At 46.0% G+C, this 21,840-nt stretch overlaps 1 protein-coding gene across 1 annotated transcript in view; it reads right to left on the bottom strand.

Moving 5' to 3' along the window:
• Positions 1-21,840, bottom strand: part of NOP14 (NOP14 nucleolar protein) — a 42,071-nt gene that overhangs the window by 13,893 nt on the left and 6,338 nt on the right. The window contains exons 3-12 of the mRNA XM_063924388.1: positions 13,578-13,719; positions 12,452-12,594; positions 11,232-11,366; positions 8,564-8,686; positions 7,401-7,526; positions 6,627-6,936; positions 5,688-5,818; positions 5,395-5,480; positions 3,499-3,634; positions 3,085-3,186 (exon numbers count right to left, since the gene is read on the bottom strand). Coding sequence (XP_063780458.1) covers positions 3,085-3,186; positions 3,499-3,634; positions 5,395-5,480; positions 5,688-5,818; positions 6,627-6,936; positions 7,401-7,526; positions 8,564-8,686; positions 11,232-11,366; positions 12,452-12,594; positions 13,578-13,719 — 1,434 coding nt within the window. The remainder of the gene's footprint in view (positions 1-3,084; positions 3,187-3,498; positions 3,635-5,394; positions 5,481-5,687; positions 5,819-6,626; positions 6,937-7,400; positions 7,527-8,563; positions 8,687-11,231; positions 11,367-12,451; positions 12,595-13,577; positions 13,720-21,840) is intronic.

Raw genomic sequence — 21,840 nt, 5'->3', positions numbered from 1 at the left:
AGTTAAGGAATACTCCAGGGACATGATGCCCCTTACCAAGCATCAGAAGTTGTTTCCAGCTACGCGTCAGCGAAGAGCAAGAGACGGCCGCCCACACTGGAGGTCCGAGGTGAGCCGTCCAGACATGCCACAGGCTGGCTGGCTGGTTTAGGAGCCTGGCAGAGACCTCATCAAGCCTGGTGTCCTTTGGACTTTTAGAGGAAGAGCCCTGAGATCTAGAGGAAGGCTGACCACTAGACAAAAAGAGCAAAAGGAGAACCCTTTGGTTTTGGGAACTGACAAAGGAACGAAGGCAGTCTTAGAAGCCGCTACGGTGGCAATGATTTTATCCATTTCCGGTTCAAAAAGAACCTCAGCAGAGAAGGGTAGGAGCCTCCAGTGCCTTATTGGACTCACTGTCCACCTGCATGATGCGAAGCCATAGTGCCCGTTTGGCTGCTACAGACGAAGCACAAACCTCAGAGGAGAGGATGCCATGGATAGGAAGTTGGACCTAAGACTACACAAGCAAAGCCCATCTTCCAGAGAATCAGTCCAGTGACCTAGAGCTTTGGGTACTCGGGCCGCCCCTGAATTAGCAAAAACTGACTTTAGGGAATTTTCCAACTCCTTGTCTGTGGGTTCCTTGAGGAAGGCCACATTTGGAATAGGAAGCGTGGTTAAGCTAACCAAGCATTAAATGGGCGCATCCACCAGGGGAGGAGAGTCCCACTTTTTCCTGTCCACTGGAAGGAGAGGATAACAGGTTGATATCAGTTTTGACCCTAGGAATTACTTGTTTGTATGAGACCAGGCCTCTGCCAGGAGAACCTCCAGCTGAGCAGAGGGAGGGAAACCCAGAGACTCTTTCTTTCTCTTTCGAAGAGGGGCTTTTCAGAAGCTGGCAAGACACTGGAAATCCTGTGTACTGGGCTTGACAACTTTTTCTAAAATCTAGGTGCCAGGATGAAAGTGTAGGAGCCAGACCACTGTTGTCATCCAACCCACCCCACACACGCAAAAAAACCCTGAGAAAACAGCTACATTACTGAGCAGCTCCCCCCCCCCCCCCCCCCAGGCCACACAACTAAGGGGGCCCCATAGGCAAACCAGGCCTCCCAAGCAATCCTCCCGGGCAAACACTCCCCCTCCCACCCACCCCCCAATCACACCCTGTGGCCAAATCAGTACCCCCTCCGAAGCCGCAATCCCCAGCCACGCATAGGCACGGATATCGTATAGCCATATGCAGCTGAAGTTTGGAGACGGCAGAGCGTGGGCCAGGACAGACAGGTACAGCAGTCAGCACAGGCAGGGATGGACATTCAGCACATGCATTACTGTGCATGAAATAGCCACTGCAATACAGGTACTCCCATGAATCTCCGCTTGGGTAGCTGGGGCTGAAGAGGATTTGCTTCCTCCCTCCCTTATCTGGAATCTAGGAAAGAAAATTTAGGGGCCATTACTACCTGGCCCCTGGGATTTGTCGAGCCCTGCCTTGGTCATTAATGCAGAGCAAACTACTTTTATCAGAGCATCAATGTTGACCTAGGCCAAGCAATCATCCTGAGCTGAGTAAGAGTTAACATCCGATGTCTGTGAGCACTCATCCTCTAGATCTGAGGAGTTGTCGATGACTATGACTGAGATTCATAGCCTGAATGGAGGCGTGAAATGATCCCACCTGGAGGGCTTGCTCTTAGCTGAAGGCTCTAGCATGTGTTGTAGAAAGCTAGACACTTCAACCAGACCCTGGATTGGGACAAACCCTGAACCCAGGCTTGTTCTGAGAGAAGTGGTTGTGGTTCCATGAGTGGGCTGAGCAGTGGCCAGCTGAAGTTACCCAGTAGCCGCTGCCAATGGCAGAGCAGGCCAGCAGGCTCCTAGCTGAGAAGCCAGCTCCTGCATGGCCAGTGACAGGGAGTTTGCCCACGCAGGCTCTTGTGAGGGAACTACCTCAGGGCGTGACTCCCACAAAGCATGGATCACAAAGACCAGTGTATTCCTGTGTAAAACAAAAAGTTTTCCTTACAGGTTTTGCAAGTGAATGTGCGCCGCACAGGAGCACCCCTCTCTTGTGAAGCCTTTGCAGAGGTTCTCTTGGTACACATAGTACCATTGTATAACAAATATGCACAGACCCACATGAAGTGGTTGTGTGGGGGCAAGAGCACTGAATACTGAGACCACAAATAAAAGAATAAGTGGCAGTGTGATAGCAAGTTACTGGAAGGCCACAAGCACAGTGCAGCAACTACTAATAACCAAATAAGTAGGCACATAACAAAAACAACACACTGCAAAGATGGACTTACATGTATATAACAATAGGCAGTGAGTATAAAAAAACAAAAACAAACAACTGCTTGCTATCTTCTGCTGTTTGGTAAAATGTGCAGTAAGTAACCCTTATTACAGTTAGGTAAGATCAGACAAAGCAGCAGTAGTGAAAGCAACAACTGGCACACAAACACACAATTGAAGTGCTCAGAAATAGAGAACAGGCACAACATCCAACACCTATAGGCGAGGAAAGGGATAGGCGGCAACCTGGCACCACACAAGTGAGGTGTAGGGGAGGCAGAAGTCTCTCCACCCCTCCCCCTCTCTCTCCCCTCCCCTCCCCTCCCCCCCCCCCCCCTCCAGTGCAGGGAGCTGCTTACCTTTCCCCGAGTCTGGACACAACTGCTACAGGAGGTGGCCGGTGACACTGACCTGCTCGCCAGAGTGCCGTAATAGGGTGACTGAGTAGTCAGCGACAGCCCAGAGCAGAGTGAAAATAAAATAATAAAGAGAAAAATTCATGCTGCTTTAGGCAGCCTCATAAAACATGCCCAGCTCCTTGGCACCAAAGAAAACAAAATGGCTTCCCTGAACTGCTGCTTCCAAACAGAAGTTAACTCTTGGTGCCCAGGACTCCTGCAGCTCCATTATATCCATGGTCTCCAGTGTCCCCTATTAACGAAAGAAAAACCTTTCTATTACACTCCTCCCCTGTGCAATTAGAATACGTTCACAATGCAACGATACAGGAAGCAGGACAGTGCAACAGCAAGCAAGCGCAAAACAAAAGAGAAATGAAAGCGGATGGTGGACTCTTACCTTCGTCAGTAACTGGCTCATCACAGTTACGGCTGGGGTGACGACTGGGTGCCAGAAATCAGAGGTGGGGAATAAAATGGCTGTAATCTTGAAGTACAGGAGCTAAAACAGGACAACTGGGAATCACCATTACTGCCATTCAAACCATGTGGAACTCTAGCTGTACAGATTCACAAGTTAAAAGTCGAACCTCATAAAGGAGCCTAGAGAAAAAGTGAAGGCAGCCATTTTGTGGTCTTGTCTCAGCCTATATCCTAGTGAGTCAATAGGCTGCACAATCATGAATATTGTTCCACAAAATGTCCGCTTCCATTGTGAGTAGGTCACTGGTGCACTTTAGTAACTAAACACTGTTCACTAACGTCAAGTAGATCTACCCAAAACTGTGACAGCAAGAGCGTCTCAGATACGCACCACATGTAATGCTGGATAGGCGGTACGGCCTTTGGATTCAACCATCTCATCCAAGGTACGAGCAATGTCCTGCAAAGCATCCCGCACACATTTAGCTGCAGCTTCCGGAAACATTTGACACAAGTTGTACAGGGGGCTGATGTAGGAAACGAAAAAAAAAAGGAGGGATAATATTAACAGAGAAACATAGCAAGTTCTATTAGAACACAAATGGCAACACTTATTCAGCCTTTTCTCTCAAACCTAAAAGCTTACTTGTCTGTATAAACATTTTGGACATTTATTAGAACTGAAGATAACTCAGTTTGTTTTTAGATTGTTCCTGAGGGACCGGTAACCATGCACGTCCTCCATATCTTCTCTACCTAACATCTCACATCTATCCACTATCCAACCTCCCCACAACTGGTTGTGTGTGCAATTTGCTGAACCAGTGTCCATTAATCTTATCCTACACAACTATCATGTCCCTGAGTTAGGCAGAATTCCTGCCTGACAGGGCATTTGGTTGAAATTGCATCCATTCATTTTTATTCTGCCTGCTTGTAATAGTCATTATGTGGTCTTATACAGCCCTGTCTCTCGCCTCCAGTGTGATGTTACTGTAATGCTTCGATTTCTGCTCCGCACCTATGCTATGGCTAGCTGTCACATATTACACTCACACTGTTATTCTGATATGTTTTCATGATCACCCGTCACGGCGCTGCAGAAACTTTGTGGCGCTTTATAAATGAGAGATAATAAAATATTTAGTGCAACAACCAGATTACAGATATCAATTTACAGTGAGAAATTCAGATATCTGTGTTTGTACCAAACCGCAAATCCGTTACAGACAGAGACTATACAGTACTCAGACGGGTTCGGTATGGCATTCTGGCGGTTACATGACTGCCATCAGCAACCAGACATTGAAGATCCTGGGTAGGGTATTTTTACCCTGCCCCGTCCCCTACCCTCTGGGGGTAGCTACTAGAGCTAACCCCCTCTAGTTCCTAAACCTAACCCCCCACCCCCAACTCTAACTGCATTCCACTCAAACAAGGTATCCAGTTTAATTTTTTTTTTTTAAATCCCCCCTAAAATCATGCACTTGTACCTTATATATCACTCTATTGTCTCCTATTCAATTGTAAGCATTTGGCGTTTATGCAGACAGGGAGTTTGTGTGTTTTCCCCACATGCTCGGGCTTCCTCTCACAGCCCAGAAACATCTGTAGGTTTATTGACTTCTCTGAACCGTGTCTTTGTGTGGTAGGGACTACAGACTGTAAGATACACTGCAGCAAGGCGGGGGAATACTCACGCAGTAAAGGGATGCGCAATATACTGGCGCAACGCGGAAGGTAGTAAAAATTAAATAAAAACCAACTACTTGGGCATTTTTTTAGATTTTTTAGAAAGGACACAACTGATGAATGACAGCCTGGGTCAGTGGTTCTCAAACTGTGCGCCGTGGCACCCTGGGATGCCGCGGGACACTTGCAGGGGTGCCTCAGGTTGGTGATCCAGGATCAATTCAAACTATTTATTGTCAATGTAATAAGCAAACCTAGTGATTGTGGCTACCAATCATAAAATATGTGGACAAACAGAAGCAAATCGTGTTCCTCGCCACATAATTGAACCTAAGGATGACATATAAACATAATTTACTTAAGTTAATATTTTTATTCTAAACTTCTCAACAAGAAACTTTTGGCCTAGGGGTGCCGTGAAAAAAAATTCTGATAATCTAGGGTGCTGTGATTCAAAAAAGTTTGGGAACCACTGGTCTGGGTGGATCACAGCAGATTCTGGAGAATCAATGCTATAAAGTTCTGGTGCTGGGAGGTGGAAATGATCCCTGCTGTAGGGCGTCACAGAGGATTAAACTTTAGACAGACTACTTACATGATCATCTTGTCAACAGTGCACAGATCAGGTGTTTCCTGGCCAGCCAAGTCCATGATATAATCCAGAAGAAAACCAAAGAGTTTCTGCAAAATGATCCAAGTCATAACAAGTTCTTTGTGATCACAACAGGATTACAATGCGTCAATAAAACACAAATATCTGGCAGTGCAAAAGGTGGGGGTAGAGTTTCTACACTCCGATAATTTAAAGACAGCCAGAGTACTGGCCTCACCACATACTTGATCATTCCCTGGAACACAACAGGTCACATGGATGAGCAAATCTCTCACCTGTAGTTTGGTCTTGTTCCCCTCAGCCAGACTCGGGTGGTTACACTTCTGAATCCTCTCCAGGATGACGAGCTGCTCCTCAGCAGACTTCCCACTCAGCAGAGACTGAAAACTCTCATACGACTCCGGGGCTGACAGCAAAACATATAAAACGTAAAGACTGAAAGATGGGACTATGGCTCCCAATAACTGCACACACAGACATGACGAGGAGGAGGACTGGACAGGCAGATTTCTCATAGAGTGATGGCCCTTGTTAGAAACATTATTGGTTTGGTCTTAAACTTGGCTAAGAAAATCTAGTTAAATAGCACAATGCATCTTTGTTTGGATGTCAATTGAGCTGTAAGGTCAGGTAGCGGAATTATACCATACAACAGGCAGAAAGTGATCACTGCAGGCAGGAACACACATTCCAAAAACTATAAAAACACTGAAAACTTTGGGAACACCTCCATCTTTTGGTTATAGCCGTCCAATCTATTAATTCAGCAGGGCCTTGTCACGTGGGACTCCCAACCAATACCTGATGATCATGGTTGGACTGGACGGGCAACGGATGGAAACAAGGAAGTGAAAGAAGCATTGGATAGGACAGTTACCATTTAATGCATATGGCCTACTTTAGAAGGCACTATCCCCTAAAACAGACTGACGACATTTGCCTAGATCCATCAGATCAGTCATCGTTTTACACAATTACTGTCGTGGTGCACCAAGCAATGTAACTAAAGATATCAATTTAAAGATCCTGAGCCTTAGCCACCATCATCTGCATGGATGGACTCTTATGTCAAGGATAAGTGGTGACATTCACCAAAAATAAGTCACAAAATGGTCACGGGAAAGCTACAGACAATATATTTTCCCTGTGGTACCGCTGTAGGCTGCCAAGCCAGTTTCTCTATTGCAGTTTTATATACCGTAATAGGGACTCACCATCAAATGTGAATGGAAGCTGGGAAGTAGATTCCTTGGCTTCCTTTTGTTTGCCCTGGTTTTTCTTCTTTTTAGTTTTTACTTGCACCTCTTCATCCTCTTCCTCGCTACCTGCATTAGACTCCAGGTCAGAGTAATTGTCCGATGCGTTACTTTCTTCTGAGCCTTCCTCCTCACTATCGCCATCTTCCTCTTCTGAGGCATCACTGTCACCATCCACTGCATCAGTACCCTCATCGCCATCTTCATCCTCACCGCCAACTTTCTCTTCCCCTTTGTCTTCTGACTCTGGAAGGTTCATCTTACCGTCCTATTGGTGTAAACAAGATTCACTACATCAATGGTTCCGTTACAGGAGATGTTCTGCCATACGGTGCTAAAACAGGATTTTTGTACATAAAAGTAAAATCCATGGGAGACACGGGAGGTACGCTGGGGTAGTCAGTGGGTTATGTGGAGCCTGGCCCTTTAAATCTGAACAGGCTCCTCCCCCGTTTATAAGTAGAATGTTAACATGGATGTCAAAATCAGAAAGATAAAGCCACCCAGTCTCTGGGACACTACCAGACAGTTGACTTAGAATAACTAGTAATACTGTATATTTCAAAAAGCACAGAGAATAAAATACTATATTATAAAAAGTTTTTAAATATCTAAAATCATTTATATTTAAGATGGGGTGGAATGATTATGTTCTCTGGAATTTCAATCAGTGGGGAAAGTCATGTAATCAATCTTATTACGTTTCTTTAGCACAATACACATATACGCTACCTTATAGGACAGCATCAGGCGATCGTCATTATCCAGTACGAATCCATCCATTAAATCATCGGCAGAGATGTGTTTGGGCTTCTTCTTCGTCTTGTTCTCCCCTCGCATGCGCCGGAGCCGCTCAGCCTGTAATAACATCACTGATATAGGCAGCTGGCACTAAACCTTCCTACTCATCGCTCGTACAGACTGGGTTCTAGCAGAACAGAGTATTTTACAGTTTATCAATATGGTGGACGGATGAACTTACCTTACAGCCAATTTCAGCCTTTCTATCTCAGTTTGCAGCACTCTGTGCTGTTGGGGGACCCTGCTCTTTCTGCTATATATACATTTAGTCTGTGGATGTCCGCTGCCTCTATTACACTACCAGTCACGCACACAGGGGGTCAATCCGAGTTGTTCGCTCGTTGTTTTTTTCTCGCAACGGAGCGATTAGTCGCTAATGCGCATGCGCAATGTCCGCAGTGCGACTGCACCAAGTAAATTTGCTATGCAGTTAGGTATTTTACTCACGGCATTACGAGGTTTTTTCTTCGTACTGGAGATCGGAGTGTGATTGACAGGAAGTGGGTGTTTCTGGGCGGAAACTGGCAGTTTTATGGGTGTGTGCGAAAAAACGCTACCGTTTCTGGGAAAAACGCGGGAGTGGCTGGCGAAACGGAGGAGTGTCTGGGCGAACGCTTGGTGTGTTTGTCACGTCAAACCAGGAACGACAAGCACTAAACTGATCGCACTGGAAGAGTAAGTCTCGAGCTACTCAGAAACTGCACAGAGAAGTCTTTTCGCAATATTGCAAATCTTTCGTTCGCAATTTTGAGAAGCTAAGATTCACTCCCAGTAGGCGGCGGCTTAGCGTGTGCAATGCTGCTAAAAGCAGCTTGCGAGCGAACAACTCGGAATGAGGGCCACAGAGCGGCCCGCACTAACATTACTACATAAGTGGACAGGTCACTGAACTCACTATGCATTTCCTGAAATACTCTGTTATACTGTGAACATTCCTATAATCTGAATGGCTATACGTTGATCTATACCTATCCACAAAAATCTAAGCATCTTGGATGATCAGGAAGTGAAGATGAAATGCAACAAGCGATACTAAATGCCCCCCACATGCATCACTCACACCTTAGTTGTCTCCTCGTAGCACAGTGTTGTACCTCTTGTTTCTGCAGTCGCTCCTGTTCTTCCTTCGCAATCTCCTCTTCAGATTTCATACGGTCCGAAGGCTGAGCCTTCATCTCAAAGCCAAGCTCACGGACTATCTTGTCGTAATCATTGGGCTAGTGAACAATGAAAAAAAAAAAAAAAAAAGCGATGAGAAAAGCAATATATAAAACACATACAGAAGGCACAGAGCTATAAAAGCAGACTGCTAAATGATTTCCACATTGTGTTATTGAGCCCAGTATAAAGCATTGCTGATTGGGCCATAATGGGGAGCCGATGTGTTTCATAAGAGACATTTAAGAGAAGCAATATCAGTTTCTTAGCATGTTCCCATCAGGATCCATTTACTTGTTTGTGTATTTATAAAGCTTTATTATGAAGTTACGCATTATCCTGGAGACACTACTAGTTTGTTTAGGCTGGAGTGCTGTGCTGGCTAAGGAGTCTGAATCCAACGATGCTATTCTTAGTACTACACATAATGCACCACTAGAGGGAGCTGGGCACCACTCCATAATCACTGTGCTGGAGAATAACGCATGCAATCTAGTTTATAAAACTAATCTAATAAAAAGAGTAACCGACAATAGCAATAATTGGTGCTCAGGGCCATATAGTAGAAACAAGAGGTTTAACTGCGAATATTCAAGAAGTTTATGTTCATGGGGGAGGTATATCAAAGCTTGGAGAGAAATAAAGTGGAGAAAGATTAAGTACCAATAAATCAGCTTCTGTCATTTTTTTCAAACAGTCTGTATAGTGACAGATGCGGATTGGCTAGATTTTCTCTCTCCAAGCTTTGATACATTCCCCCAAAAGTCCCAATATAAACAGCATATCAGTCACAGCAGAATGGGACACCCTATGCATATCCTCTGCTCTAAGAGGAAGACTGTAGCATAGAAGTCACATGGTATAGCGGGGTATAAAACCCTGCAGCTCCAAAATAGGAAACATATACACTGCTCAAAAAAATAAAGGGAACACTAAAATAACACATCCTAGATCTGAATGAATGAAATATTCTTATTAAATACTTTGTTCTTTACATAGTTGAATGTGCTGACAACAAAATCAAACAAAAATTATCAATGGAAATCAAATTTATTAACCCATGGAGGTCTGGATTTGGAGTCACACTCAAAATTAAAGTGGAAAAACACACTACAGGCTGATCCAACTTTGATGTAATGTCCTTAAAACAAGTCAAAATGAGGCTCAGTAGTGTGTGTGGCCTCCACGTGCCTGTATGACTTCCCTACAATGCCTGAGCATGCTCCTGATGAGCTGGCGGATGGTCTCCTTAGGGATCTCCTCCCAGACCTGGACTAAAGCATCCGCCAACTCCTGGACAGTCTGTGGTGCAACGTGGCATTGGTGGATGGAGCGAGACATGATGTCCCAGATGTGCTCAATTGGATTTAGGTCTGGGGAACGGGTGGGCCAGTCCATAGCATCAATGCCTTCGTCTTGCAGGAACTGCTGACACACTCCAGCCACATGAGGTCTAGCATCGTCTTGCATTAGGAGGAACCCAGGGCCAACCGCACCAGCATATGGTCTCACAAGGGGTCTGAGGATCTCATCTCGGAACCTAATGGCAGTCAGGCTTCCTCTGGCGAGCACATGGAGGGCTGTGCGGCCCCTCAAAGAAATGCGACCCCACACCATTACTGACCCACTGCCAAACCGGTCATGCTGGAGGATGTTGCAGGCCGCAGAACGTTCTCCTTGGCGTCTCCAGACTCTGTCACATGTGCTCAGTGAGAACCTGCTTTCATCTGTGAAGAGCACAGGGCGCCTTTGGCGAAATTTGCCAATCTTGGTGTTCTCTGGCAAATGCCAAACGTCCTGCACGGTGTTGGGCTGTAAGCACAACCCCCACCTGTGGACGTCGAGACCTCATACCACCCTCATGGAGTCTGTTTCTGATCGTTTGAGTAGACACATGCACATTTGTGGCTTGCTGGGGGTCATTTTGCAGGGCTCTGGCAGTGCTCCTCCTGTTCCTCCTTGCACAAAGGCAGAGGTAGCGGTCCTGCTGCTGGGTTGCTGCCCTCCTACGGCCTCCTCCATGTCTCCTGATGTACTGGCCTGTCTTCTGGTAGCGCCTCCATGCTCTGGACACTACGCTGACAGACACAGCAAACCTTCTTGCCACAGCTCGCATTGATGTGCCATCCTGGATGAGCTGCACTACCTGAGCCACTTGTGTGGGTTGTAGACTCCGTCTCATGCTACCACTAGAGTGAAAGCACCGCCAGCTTCCAAAAGTGACCAAAACATCAGCCAGAAAGCATAGGAGCTGAGAAGTGGTCTGTGGTCACCACCTGCAGAACAACTCCTTTATTGGGGGTGTCTTGCTAATTGCCTATAATTTCCACCTGTTGTCTATTCCATTTGCACAACAGCATGTGAAATTGATTGTCAATCAGTGTTGCTTCCTAAGTGGACAGTTTGATTTCACAGAAGTGTGATTGACTTGGAGTTACATTGTGTTGTTTAAGTGTTCCCTTTATTTTTTTGAGCAGTGTATAATATTAAGAAGAAAAGGTTGTCAGCAGGTCCTAAGTCTTAGAAAAACCATTGAGAAGGACTATTCCATTTATATTCTGTCAAAGAATAATTAATAAATCAAAATCCCAGGACACCTCTTACCTTTGGTAACTCAGCCTCCACCTTCCTCTCAGATTTAGGCCTCTTGTGAGAAAGTAGCTCCTGTATTGCCTTCCAGTCGCTGTCAAGCTTTTCCGTTAACTCCAGCGTCTTTTCTCTTTGACTCTGCCGTTCCCTCTTATTAGAAGGAGTAAAATAAATAATTAATTAGTATTCTACGGTCCCTTCTTCTCCCGTGAGCAAATAGCTAGCCTGGTCAACCTATTATACTACTCGTACAGCCCATCGTCACGCTCTGAACTAGAAAGCTTGTGACATCCTTCTACAGGTGGGTACACACTAGGCGACGTGCTCTATGAGCGACGTCGCCTAGTGTTTCCCTAACCTGGCAGGGGCGGTCGGCGTTATGATGACCATATCGCTTAGTGACGTTATGCAGCCTCCAGGCCGTGCAGGCAGCTCTTGGATGACAGTGCATATTGAGCTGCCTCCACGGCCAACAGCGAGGGCCATTAACGACCCGCGGGGCCGCGCATCGCTGGTCGGTGGCGTCATACCCATTAGCCGAGAAAATGAGCGACGTTGCTCATGAAGGGAGAAAGAGTGACGTCATTCATTTTCTCGGCAAGTGTGTATGCACCTTATGTCCCCACTGCTTTTCCGGCTACTGCTTCTGATGGTCAACCGGGTTTTCAAGGATGACTCTTGTATTTGCTCCCTTCTCTACTCTTACTGAACAATTTTTATACCCCCCATGGGTTTATGGATAAGAGTCTTAAGGGCATGTGCATACTCGTAGATTGGTTGAATATTTTAGAGCTTATATTTATCATCACTTATTTTTCTTTCTTTTTCTCCCCTCTACTGTTTACTTAAATGATATTTCAGATCAGATGTTAATATGCCATTGTCTTTTTGTATGTTTGCACTGCTTGTAAGATCTGTAATGGAAAACTCTTTTTTTCCCATCTCTTCAATAAAAAAAACTTCAGTTAATAAAAATACAATAATAAATAATAACAATAATTATTATTATTATTAGATGATGGGAGAGGTGGACTGACCCCTGTTCTCCTCCAGCCGCACCAGTATGTGTTATACTGGAAATGGGAAGACTAGACAGTCACCAGTCTTGCATGGAGTTCATGGATTGACTTCTCTAAAGCTGCCCCTTAACATCTATAACCGTTCTCCAACCAAGTGCAACTATTTACCTTTCACTGGACCATAAAATAAGAAATCTAACCATTAACATTACGAACCTTCTCCAGCTTGGATTTTGCAATCAGCTCATCTATCAGCTCTTTTCGTGTTTTTGGCTTCTCGGATTCCTCGTCTTTTTGGTCAGATGGAGCCTTCTTCCTGAGGAGCCCGCCACCCCCGAAATGTGCAGACGTTAACTCGGCTGCAAGAAAAAGAAAAGAAAACTAAAAAACTGCCTAAGATGCTCAGCGCAATGTTTTAAGGACTTGATGCTATTTTTGGCAGAGAATAAAAACCAAAAAACAATCCCGAAACAATAAATAATAAAAGATGTGTGGGATGGCAGAAAATCAGCAAGATTAACATTTGCTTATTTGTACTATTTGTTCATTTTCTGGTCAGTAGAGAAAACAACACAATCCATACAAAAAGCACATGAGATGCGCAATCAGCGATACAACACCATCACATCTGTAAAACACATTCACAGACAGAATGAGAGCGAGCAATAACAAACAGCAGCCAAATAATTGCTATCAGCCTGTACCTGCATTGGATCAATAAAAAGCTGAAGGGTGATTGGCTGACAACAAATGAGCAGTTTGTAAAATAACCACAAACACTGAACTTCACCTAGTATGATGTTAAACATACTTTAGGGGAAAGTCACAACCTTCTTATATCCCACAACCTCCTGCCCTACAGGGGCGTGATTCACTGGAGCTATTCAATTACAGTCCGCTGTAAATCAGTGACTAGCGCTGAAAGCACACTTAGAACAGATTTGCACTCACACAGCCTCCTGAGGTGTATACACGTTAATTAGTACTTCCGGGGCAAGTGGAAATGTTACTTCGGACAGTATTTGCAGAGCTACGGGTACCCAGGAGCTATGGCTTTACATGAAAAATCACTGAATAGCTCAGAGCATGGAGGCCAGGAGCTAAAACCATGCATTAAGTCCGGCTGCTAATTGGATCGCCCCCACAAAATTACTCTTTTTGGAGTACATTTTCCTTCTTTGTAACAGACCATTTTAACCACTTTCTCAAAGGTTCCCCAAAATACATATAGATCAAATCTCACAAAAAGTAACCCAATAACTGTATTTCCTAACTTTTAATGAGCCCACAGCGAATATCCAACATACAGACCTTGCATAGCTGCGCTAATATCACCACTCACCTGACAAAGCACCACGTTCCTCCGTATCACTATCACTGTCCACGGCATCATTCAGCCTCTCCAGTGCAGCCAGGGACTGTCCGTAATGAGTCAATTCCTCCTCTTCATTCAAGTTGTATACGGCTTTCTTACCAACATTTCTCTAGAAAATCACATGAATGATTAAAGTGGAACAAAGTGCTTTCATTAAACGGTCCAAAGCGCCATGCAAGAGAATTTTTATTCGGGTCAAGAGGATCAGTCATTTGAATTAATATAGATAGTGCTAAAAATAAAATACCTCTTCTCTAGGCGACTAACCAATCAGAGCTCCCCATAAGAAAATGTAGGTTCTAGGGTGACTGTCGACTTGCATATCGCTCTAGCATCAGTCCTGGGTGACTGTCTTATTATGTAACAGTCTTACCGCCTTTTTAATGCATACGACTTAAAAAAAAAAAAAAAAAACAAAACATACTGTAATTTCTAACGCTGGTACCAGTAGTGGATTTCATGAACAAGATAAGAAACTACGGATGTGGGATGGGCTCTCAGAGAAATGTGTTAGCTGGCAGTGAGCAACTTTTGAAAAAAGGCCAGAGTATTCGCTCTTTTTTACTCAGAAAAAAATAGGAATTTAATACCTACCGTTAATTCCCTTTCTCCTAGTCCGTAATGGATACTGGGGAAATGTACTTTAGTACCATGGGGTATAGATCGGGTCCACTGGAGCCTGGCACTTTAAAACCTTTAGTGTGTGTATATGTGTGTGCTGGCTCCTCCCCTCTATACCCAAATATAACAAGAGAGATGTAACTTGCTCCCAGCAGCAGCTTTGTACTAGGCTCTTTAGGACCACCACTCATAGAAACACATATAACACAATAAATAGAGTAGTCCACAAGCGCTACTGTTTGTAAACTTGTCACAAATTCACACAAACTTTCTCCGTGTTCAATAGGTAATTTCCTCCCTAAGGTTTGCACCTCTGGACTGACCTCCTCTCAGTGGGGAAGACGCGTATAAAGGTTTCTTTTTACACCCTCCTCAATTGGTCTACTGCCCGTGGACACTCTTTCCCTCAGTGGGGGCGCTCACCTTGAAACAACTCCCTATATGCCTTGAAAGGTTTCTTTTCCTTTAACCTTAATCGTCATACAGCATATTCTATTGACATCATTGGAGACCACCCTCTCCCTTAAAGAAGACACTCACCTTATATCAAGGCCCTATATGCCTTGAAAGGTTTCTTTCATCAACGTTTTTCTCAGCCACCTGCTATATGGATCTCACGTTTCCTCTCATTGTGGTTAATTTCCATAAAGAGGTCGGCAGATAACAGAAGTCCATCCAAAAACAGTTATCAAGCAGATTTATTCCAAAACGGATATAGAACAATCCATTAAAAAACGAATTTTAAAATTCCACATTACAAAACAAAAACATGACCCCTATTAGGCAGCCTCGGGTAGTCCTCTTATATCCCCCTAGGAAACGATGGGGGGGGAAAAAATTCCTCCCAATAAAAAGGAAAAAATAAAAAAATTCATCCCAATTATAATCCCTAATATAGGGCAATACCAATGAGAACTACCTTATCCCCTCTATGCCCCTCCTACCAGACTCCGTCTAGGAAAACTGTGCCCGATGAGACAACATACCATGAGAGAAGGAATGAGGCAACAAGCCAACACACAACCATAACCAAAAGGAGGGCGCAAACCAGAACAGAGGATAGCAACACCAACCTAACCAGGATAGCACAGCTATCCCAACTGCATAACGGGACCGCAACGGCGGACCAACCAAATACTTACTCAAGTAAGCAGGAATCGAAGCACTGAGGCGGGCGCCCAGTATCCACTACGGACTACAAGAAAAGCAATTACCGGTACGTATTAAATTCCTATTTTCTCTAACGTCCTGGTGGATACTGGGGAATTGTACTTTAGTACCATGAGGAAGTCCCAAAGCTCCCAAATGGGTGGGAGAGTGCTGAGACCCCTGTAAAACCACCTGACCAAACAAACACCTGGCTAAGGTGTCGAATCGATAGAATTTCACAAAAAAGTGTTCAAACCAGACCAAGTAGCAGCTCGGCACAACTGCAAAGCAGACACACCCCGGGCAGCAGCCCAGGAAGAGCCCACAGTCCTCGTCGAGTGGGCCTCAATAGACGTCGGTAAAGGCAGAGCCACCGAAGTATAGGCCTGTTGAATGGTCAACCTGAGCCAATGAGCAATGGATTGCTTGGAAGCTGGACGACCAATCTTGGTGGCATCATAAAGGACAAACAGCTAATCAAATTTCCCATGAGGAGCCGTCCTCTTGATATAAATCTTCAGAGCCCTCACTACAACAAAGGACTCTGGCCCAATGGAAGCGTCAGACAACACCGGAACCACAATGGGTTGATAAACATGAAAAGCTGAAACCACTTTTGGCAAAAACTGAGGACGGGTCCTGAGTTCCGCCCTGTCTTCATGAAAAACCAAATAAGGGCTCTTACAGGATAACGCCCCCAATTCAGAGACACATCTTGCAGATGCCAATGCTAATAACATTACCGTTTTCCAGGTGAGAAATTTTAACTCCACCCTATGTAAGGGTTCAACTTCAAACCAGTCCGACTGAAGAAAAGTCAGCACTACATTGAGATCCCACGGAGAACTGGGAGGTACGAAGGGCGGTTGCATATGAAGAACTCCTTTTAGGAAAGTTTGTACTTCCGGCAACATGGCAAGCTGTTTCTGCAAGAAAAGAGAGAGTGCCGAAATTTGGACTTTGATGGAGCCTAAACGTAGGCCCATAGCCACTCTCGCTTGCAGGAAAAGTAGAAAATTCCACAGGAGGCACCCTTATACTTTCACACCAGGAAACATACTTTTTCTAGATACGATGATAATGTTTTGACGTCACTATCTACCTGGCTTAGACCATGGTGGAAATAACCCGTGAGGGAAGACTTTTTCTTGCTAGAATCTCCCTCTCAACTTCCAAGCCATCAAACGTAGCCGCTGTAAGTCTGGATAGACGAACGGACCTTGTTGAAGAAGATCCTTTTGGAGCGGTAGAGGCCAGGGATCCTCCAGTTAGGAGGTCCAAGTACCACGCCACTCGAGGCCAATTAGAATTGCTTTAACGCTTTCCCTTCTTAGTCTTTTCAGAACCCTTGGGATTAGCGGTAGAGGAGGGAACTGGTACGTCCATGGCGTCGTCATCGCGTTCACTGCTACAGCCTGCGGATCCCTCGCTCTGGAACAGTAACGGCATAGCTTCTTGTTGAGATGAGAAGCCATGAGATCTATCTGCGGACAGCCACACCGGTGAATTAACTGTTGAAACAGCTGGGATGTAGGCCCCATTCCCCCGGATGGAAGTCGTGTCTGCTGAGGAAGTCTGCTTCCCAGTTGTCCACTCCTGGAATGAATATGGCTGATATGGCCCTTGCGTTGGCCTCCAACCAGAGGAGGATTTTTTACACTTTTTTGCATCGCTGCTCTGCTTCGTTCCCCATTGCCAGTTTATGTACGCCACCGCCATGGCGTTGTCCGATTGAACCTGGATTGCCCGATCCCTCAGGAGATGGAAAGCTTGCAGAAGGGCATTCTAAATTGCCCTGAGTTCCAGGACGTTTATCGGCAGAGTAGATTCCTGACGACAATATCCCCTGGAACTGGGCCCCTTGGGTCACAGCCCCCAAACCCTGGAAGCTGGCATCCGTTGTCAGTAGAATCCATGATTGGATATTGAAATTCCTGCCTTCTACCAGACCAGGAACTTGTAGCCACCATAATAGAGAAATCTGTGCTTTAGGAGATAAGGTCACTTTCTGATGCATGTGAAGGTGAGACCCCGACCATTTGTCCAGCAGATCCAGCTGAAATGGCCGGGCATTAAATCTGCCGTATTGGATTTCCTCGTAAGCAGCAACCATCTTTCCCAGCAAATGTATGCAAAGATGTATGGACACCTTGCGAGGACGGAGCACTGAACGGATAGACAAGGCCTTGTCCATCGGAAGAAACACCTTTTGAGACAATGTATCCAGTATCATTCCAAGGAATTGGAAACGTTGGGTCGGTTCTAGGTGAGATTTCTGGAAGTTTAGGATCCACCCATGATCCATAAGCAGGCAAGTCATCAGATCGATGCTGTGCAATAGACGCTCCCTGGACAAAGCCTTTATCAGGAGATCGTCCAAGTAGGGGGCTACGTTGACTCCCATCCTACGCAGTTGGGCATCATCTCATCTATTGCAATAGTCCGACACAAACAGCAGAATATCATCCGCGTATAGAGCAATTTTGTCCGTGGTGGGGCCCACCCGGAACCCCCCCACCCGCAAGTCAGAACGCACCAGGCACGCTAAGGGCTCCACTGCCAGAGCAAAAAGGATAGGGGATAGTGGGCAGCCCTGCCTAGTACCCCTGGCTAGAGGAAATGCAGAGGAAATTAATCCATTTATCGAGACCCTGGCTGATGGGGTGTAGTATAGCAGCTTAACCCACTGTATAAAGCGTGGTCCAATACCGAAGCGGGCCATAGACTCCCACAAGAACGCCCACTCCACTGAATCAAAAGCTTTAGCAGCGTCAAGAGACACTACAACAGAAGTGTCGGCGTCCCCGCGAGGGCCCTGTAAGTGCGTGAACAATCGCCTAAGGTTAGTTAGAGTGGACCGCCCCGGCACGAAAGCGGTCTGATCTGGGTGGATAATTTGGGTAATTACAGAGTTTAGTCTAAGTGCCAAGATCTTAACATCAGTTGAAAGTAGCGAGATAGGTCTATATGAATCTACCCGCTCTGGATCCTTATCTGATTTTAAAAGCACTATTATCAAAGCCTCAGTCATAGAATCCGGCAGTGAACCCAATTCCAACAAGTCATTGAACAGAGCAAGCAATTTGGGGCCATAAAAGTCAATATGCTTCTTATATAGCTCAATAGGAATTCCATCTATCCCTGGTGCCTTGCCAGCAGGAAACGATTTGATGGCTGTTTCAATCTCCGTCAATGACAAAGGGGAGTCCAGGAATTCAACCGCCACATTAGAGAACGAGGGCAATGGTATACCAGCAAGATAATTATTTATTTCTGTTAAATCAGCCGATAATCTCGTACTATACAGACTTTTATAATAAGCAACAAATTGGTCCACTATTTCCGGGGTTTTTACATATGTTACACCATCATCCCCGCATATCGCAAGGACAGTATTAGAAGATTTATCTGTCGCCGCTAAATGCGCTAAGTACCAGGTCTGTCGCCTGTAACATAGTATGAGTGTTGGGCATACAGTAAACGGTATTTGGCTTTATCAGACAGACAGTTCCTCCATTTGGACTACGCAAGCAACCATACATCCTTGGAGGAAACCAAGCCATCATGCAAATATTGGATTTCTAGGGACCTACAGGACACTTCAAGTTCCATTTCTTGGCGTTTATAGCCATTTTTTAAATTAGCAACCCGTCTAATTAAGGAGCCACGTATAAAGGCTTTAAACGCGTCTCAGAGGATTGTCGGACCAGCAGTGCCCTCATTTAGCTCCAGGAACTCCCGCCATGCAAGCTCAAGCTCCGCGCCAGTGCCCATCTGTAAGAGCCAGAATGAGTTAAATTTTCAAAACAATTGCCCCCGGGCACCCCCAGTATCCAAATTCAACAGTATTGGTGAGTGGTCCGAGATGCCTCTAGATGCATACTGGACATCAACAATTTAAGGAAGTAAACAAGGGGAAACCAGGGCCATATCAATCCTAGAAAAGGAGGAGTAAGTAGGGGAGAAACAGGAGAACTGGTGAGCAGCTGGATGCCGCGCCCTCCAGGCGTCCACCAAACTCATACCCTCCACCAACAGTGCAAAGGTACCCGGACGTGGACGAGGCACAGTAGTATTGGTGCTGAATCTATAGACACTGAGATCCATAACATTATTAAAGTCCCCAATGCAGACAGTGGGAATGTTGGGGTAAAGGGACATAAAATCAGTAGCCTTACGTAGAATCTCCGTGGAGTACGGTGGAGTAATGTAGATAGCTAACAATAATAAAGACATGGAATTTATCGGACATTTAAAAAAATATATATCTTCCCCACTGATCTATCTGGACCTGACCCAAAACAAATGGGACAGATCTGCGAATCAGGATGGAGACGCCTCTGGAATGGGAGGTGCGGAGTGGTATAACCACCCAATCCATGGCTTTTTAAGAGATAAAACTTTGACTCCCTCCAGGTGCATCTCCATAAGACACATAACATCTGCGGAGCACTTCTTAATTTGCCTAATCACTAAAGCCCTTTTAATTTTATCATTAAGGCCCCGCACATTCCAGGACAAAGTGATGCCATAATAGATAGTAGCACTAAGTGCTAAATGTGTCCAAAACAGTGAAGCTATTTGAAAGAAATAGAAAAGTAACCGATTGAAAAAGATTACTCTAAACATGTCGCAACAGCAATGCTTAAAAAACATAAATACAAAGCTTAAAAACAATACAGGTTGTATCGTCCCCCCTAGAAGGAAAGAATCAATAAACATCAATGCAACAGCTGTATACATATATGCTTGACAACATAAATTGTAGCCAGGTTATCGGGCAGCAGTAACAATCAGTCGTTTGCCAGAGCGCGCCCTGCCGGGAACTGCCGGTCAAGCCACGTCGCTGCCTCCCGCGGGGTTAAGAAGAATTTTGTCTCTCCTCCCGCAACTTTGAAGGAAAAAAGCATACCATAAGGAAGATTGAGTTCCCGGAGACGTCTCTTAATTGGAAGAAATTGGGCTCTCTCCTTCTGAATATCAACAGCAAAATCAGGGAAAACCGAGATCCGGGTACCATTCCATTTAAGTGGGCCTTTGGTGCGTGCCAGGTTAAGAACCATGACCCGATCTTTGAAGTGAAGGAACTTAGCTATAAATGTACGGGGGGGGGAACCCCTGGCGGTAGTGGCTGATCCTGATGGATTAAAGAAAGAACGGATTGCACTTGGGTGATTTTGCCGGCTAACCTGCCTTCGCTGGCATTAACTGCGTCCAGTACCCTTTGGATAGCATCCTCTGAGGCCTCAGGGGGATTGAAACCAGCACTCGTAGCCGGAGAGGGAGGAGAGGAGCCATCCTGCGACCCCCCCCCCCCCCCCCGCCCTCTTATTTTGTGCAGGAGGATTTCTAGCGTATTTTTCAAGCTTGGCCGCAGCTTGGTAAGTCTTCCCCATAGTATTCTTTATAGTCACCCCTAGAGGGAGTTGCCACACTGTATGAGAGAGTTATGGTGAAACAAGCAGGCAAGCCTCCAGTCTGTGGTATATCAACAAATCAGGAACCACACAATGATGGGCAAGCAGTCTCCAAGTGGATATGTATATATATAATGAAAAGAGAAAAGTCACAATAATATATTTCAGGCAGTGAATATGCAGCAGGGGGAGCTGTGATCTGGGAAAACTGAGCAGTTATAGTGACAAGGGGTGGAAGCTTAATCCCGCACCTCTCAAGCCCTGCACGTAGCACTGGAAGGGGAGAAGAAAAGGGGGGCCTCCATGCAGCCCGACCTGCCGCCCAATATGAAGGAAAGGAATCCCTTTTAAACCTCATATACTGCAGCTGGAGGCACCAAGGGAGCTTGGTGGTGTGACTTTTTCTCCACACTATATCCTAACATGTGGAGCAGGAGATCTGAGGTAACACCAGCGTGGCCCCTCCGGCGCCAGCCACAGGTAGGAAGTAGCAGACACAAGGGGGGCGGGGGGCACACTCAGCCCAGCGGGCTGGAGTCAGGCGTATAGCATGCCCGCTCTGGGCGTGTCTACCCGCCGCTGACCGGATGTAGTTCGGCTGGCAGCAGCCGGAGCAGGGTGGACCGTACACACAGCAGCGGGCTCAGGCGGGATGCCAAAGAGCACTCACCGCGCAGATCTCTCCCCGGGAGCCCGACAGAGGGACCAGATGCAGCGCCCAGGATCCCGCCTCCACGGACTCAGCGTCCCACGTGGCGCGGCAGCAGCCAGACCGGAACCGTCCCGCGGGCCAGGCATACGAGCAGGAGAGCAGAACGGCACAGAAACACCCTGGGGGGTGCACCCAAGGGTAAGGCAGGTCTAGGGCACCTTATAGCCCTGTGGGGAGACGTCAGGATGAATATCAGGAGATTCAGGCAGGAGAGCTCAGCACAGTACGTGCTGCTCCATGCCCATCGTAGCCACACCCTGTAGGTAAGCATCCTTGACATCTGGGGATACCAAGAATTCCCCCTCCTCCAGACCAGACACCACTGCCCGCA

This window comes from Pseudophryne corroboree, chromosome 1, assembly GCF_028390025.1.
Source record: "Pseudophryne corroboree isolate aPseCor3 chromosome 1, aPseCor3.hap2, whole genome shotgun sequence".
NCBI lineage: Eukaryota > Metazoa > Chordata > Amphibia > Anura > Myobatrachidae > Pseudophryne > Pseudophryne corroboree.
Note: the sequence above shows the minus strand (reverse complement) of the source record. Positions and strands in the feature narration are given on the sequence as shown.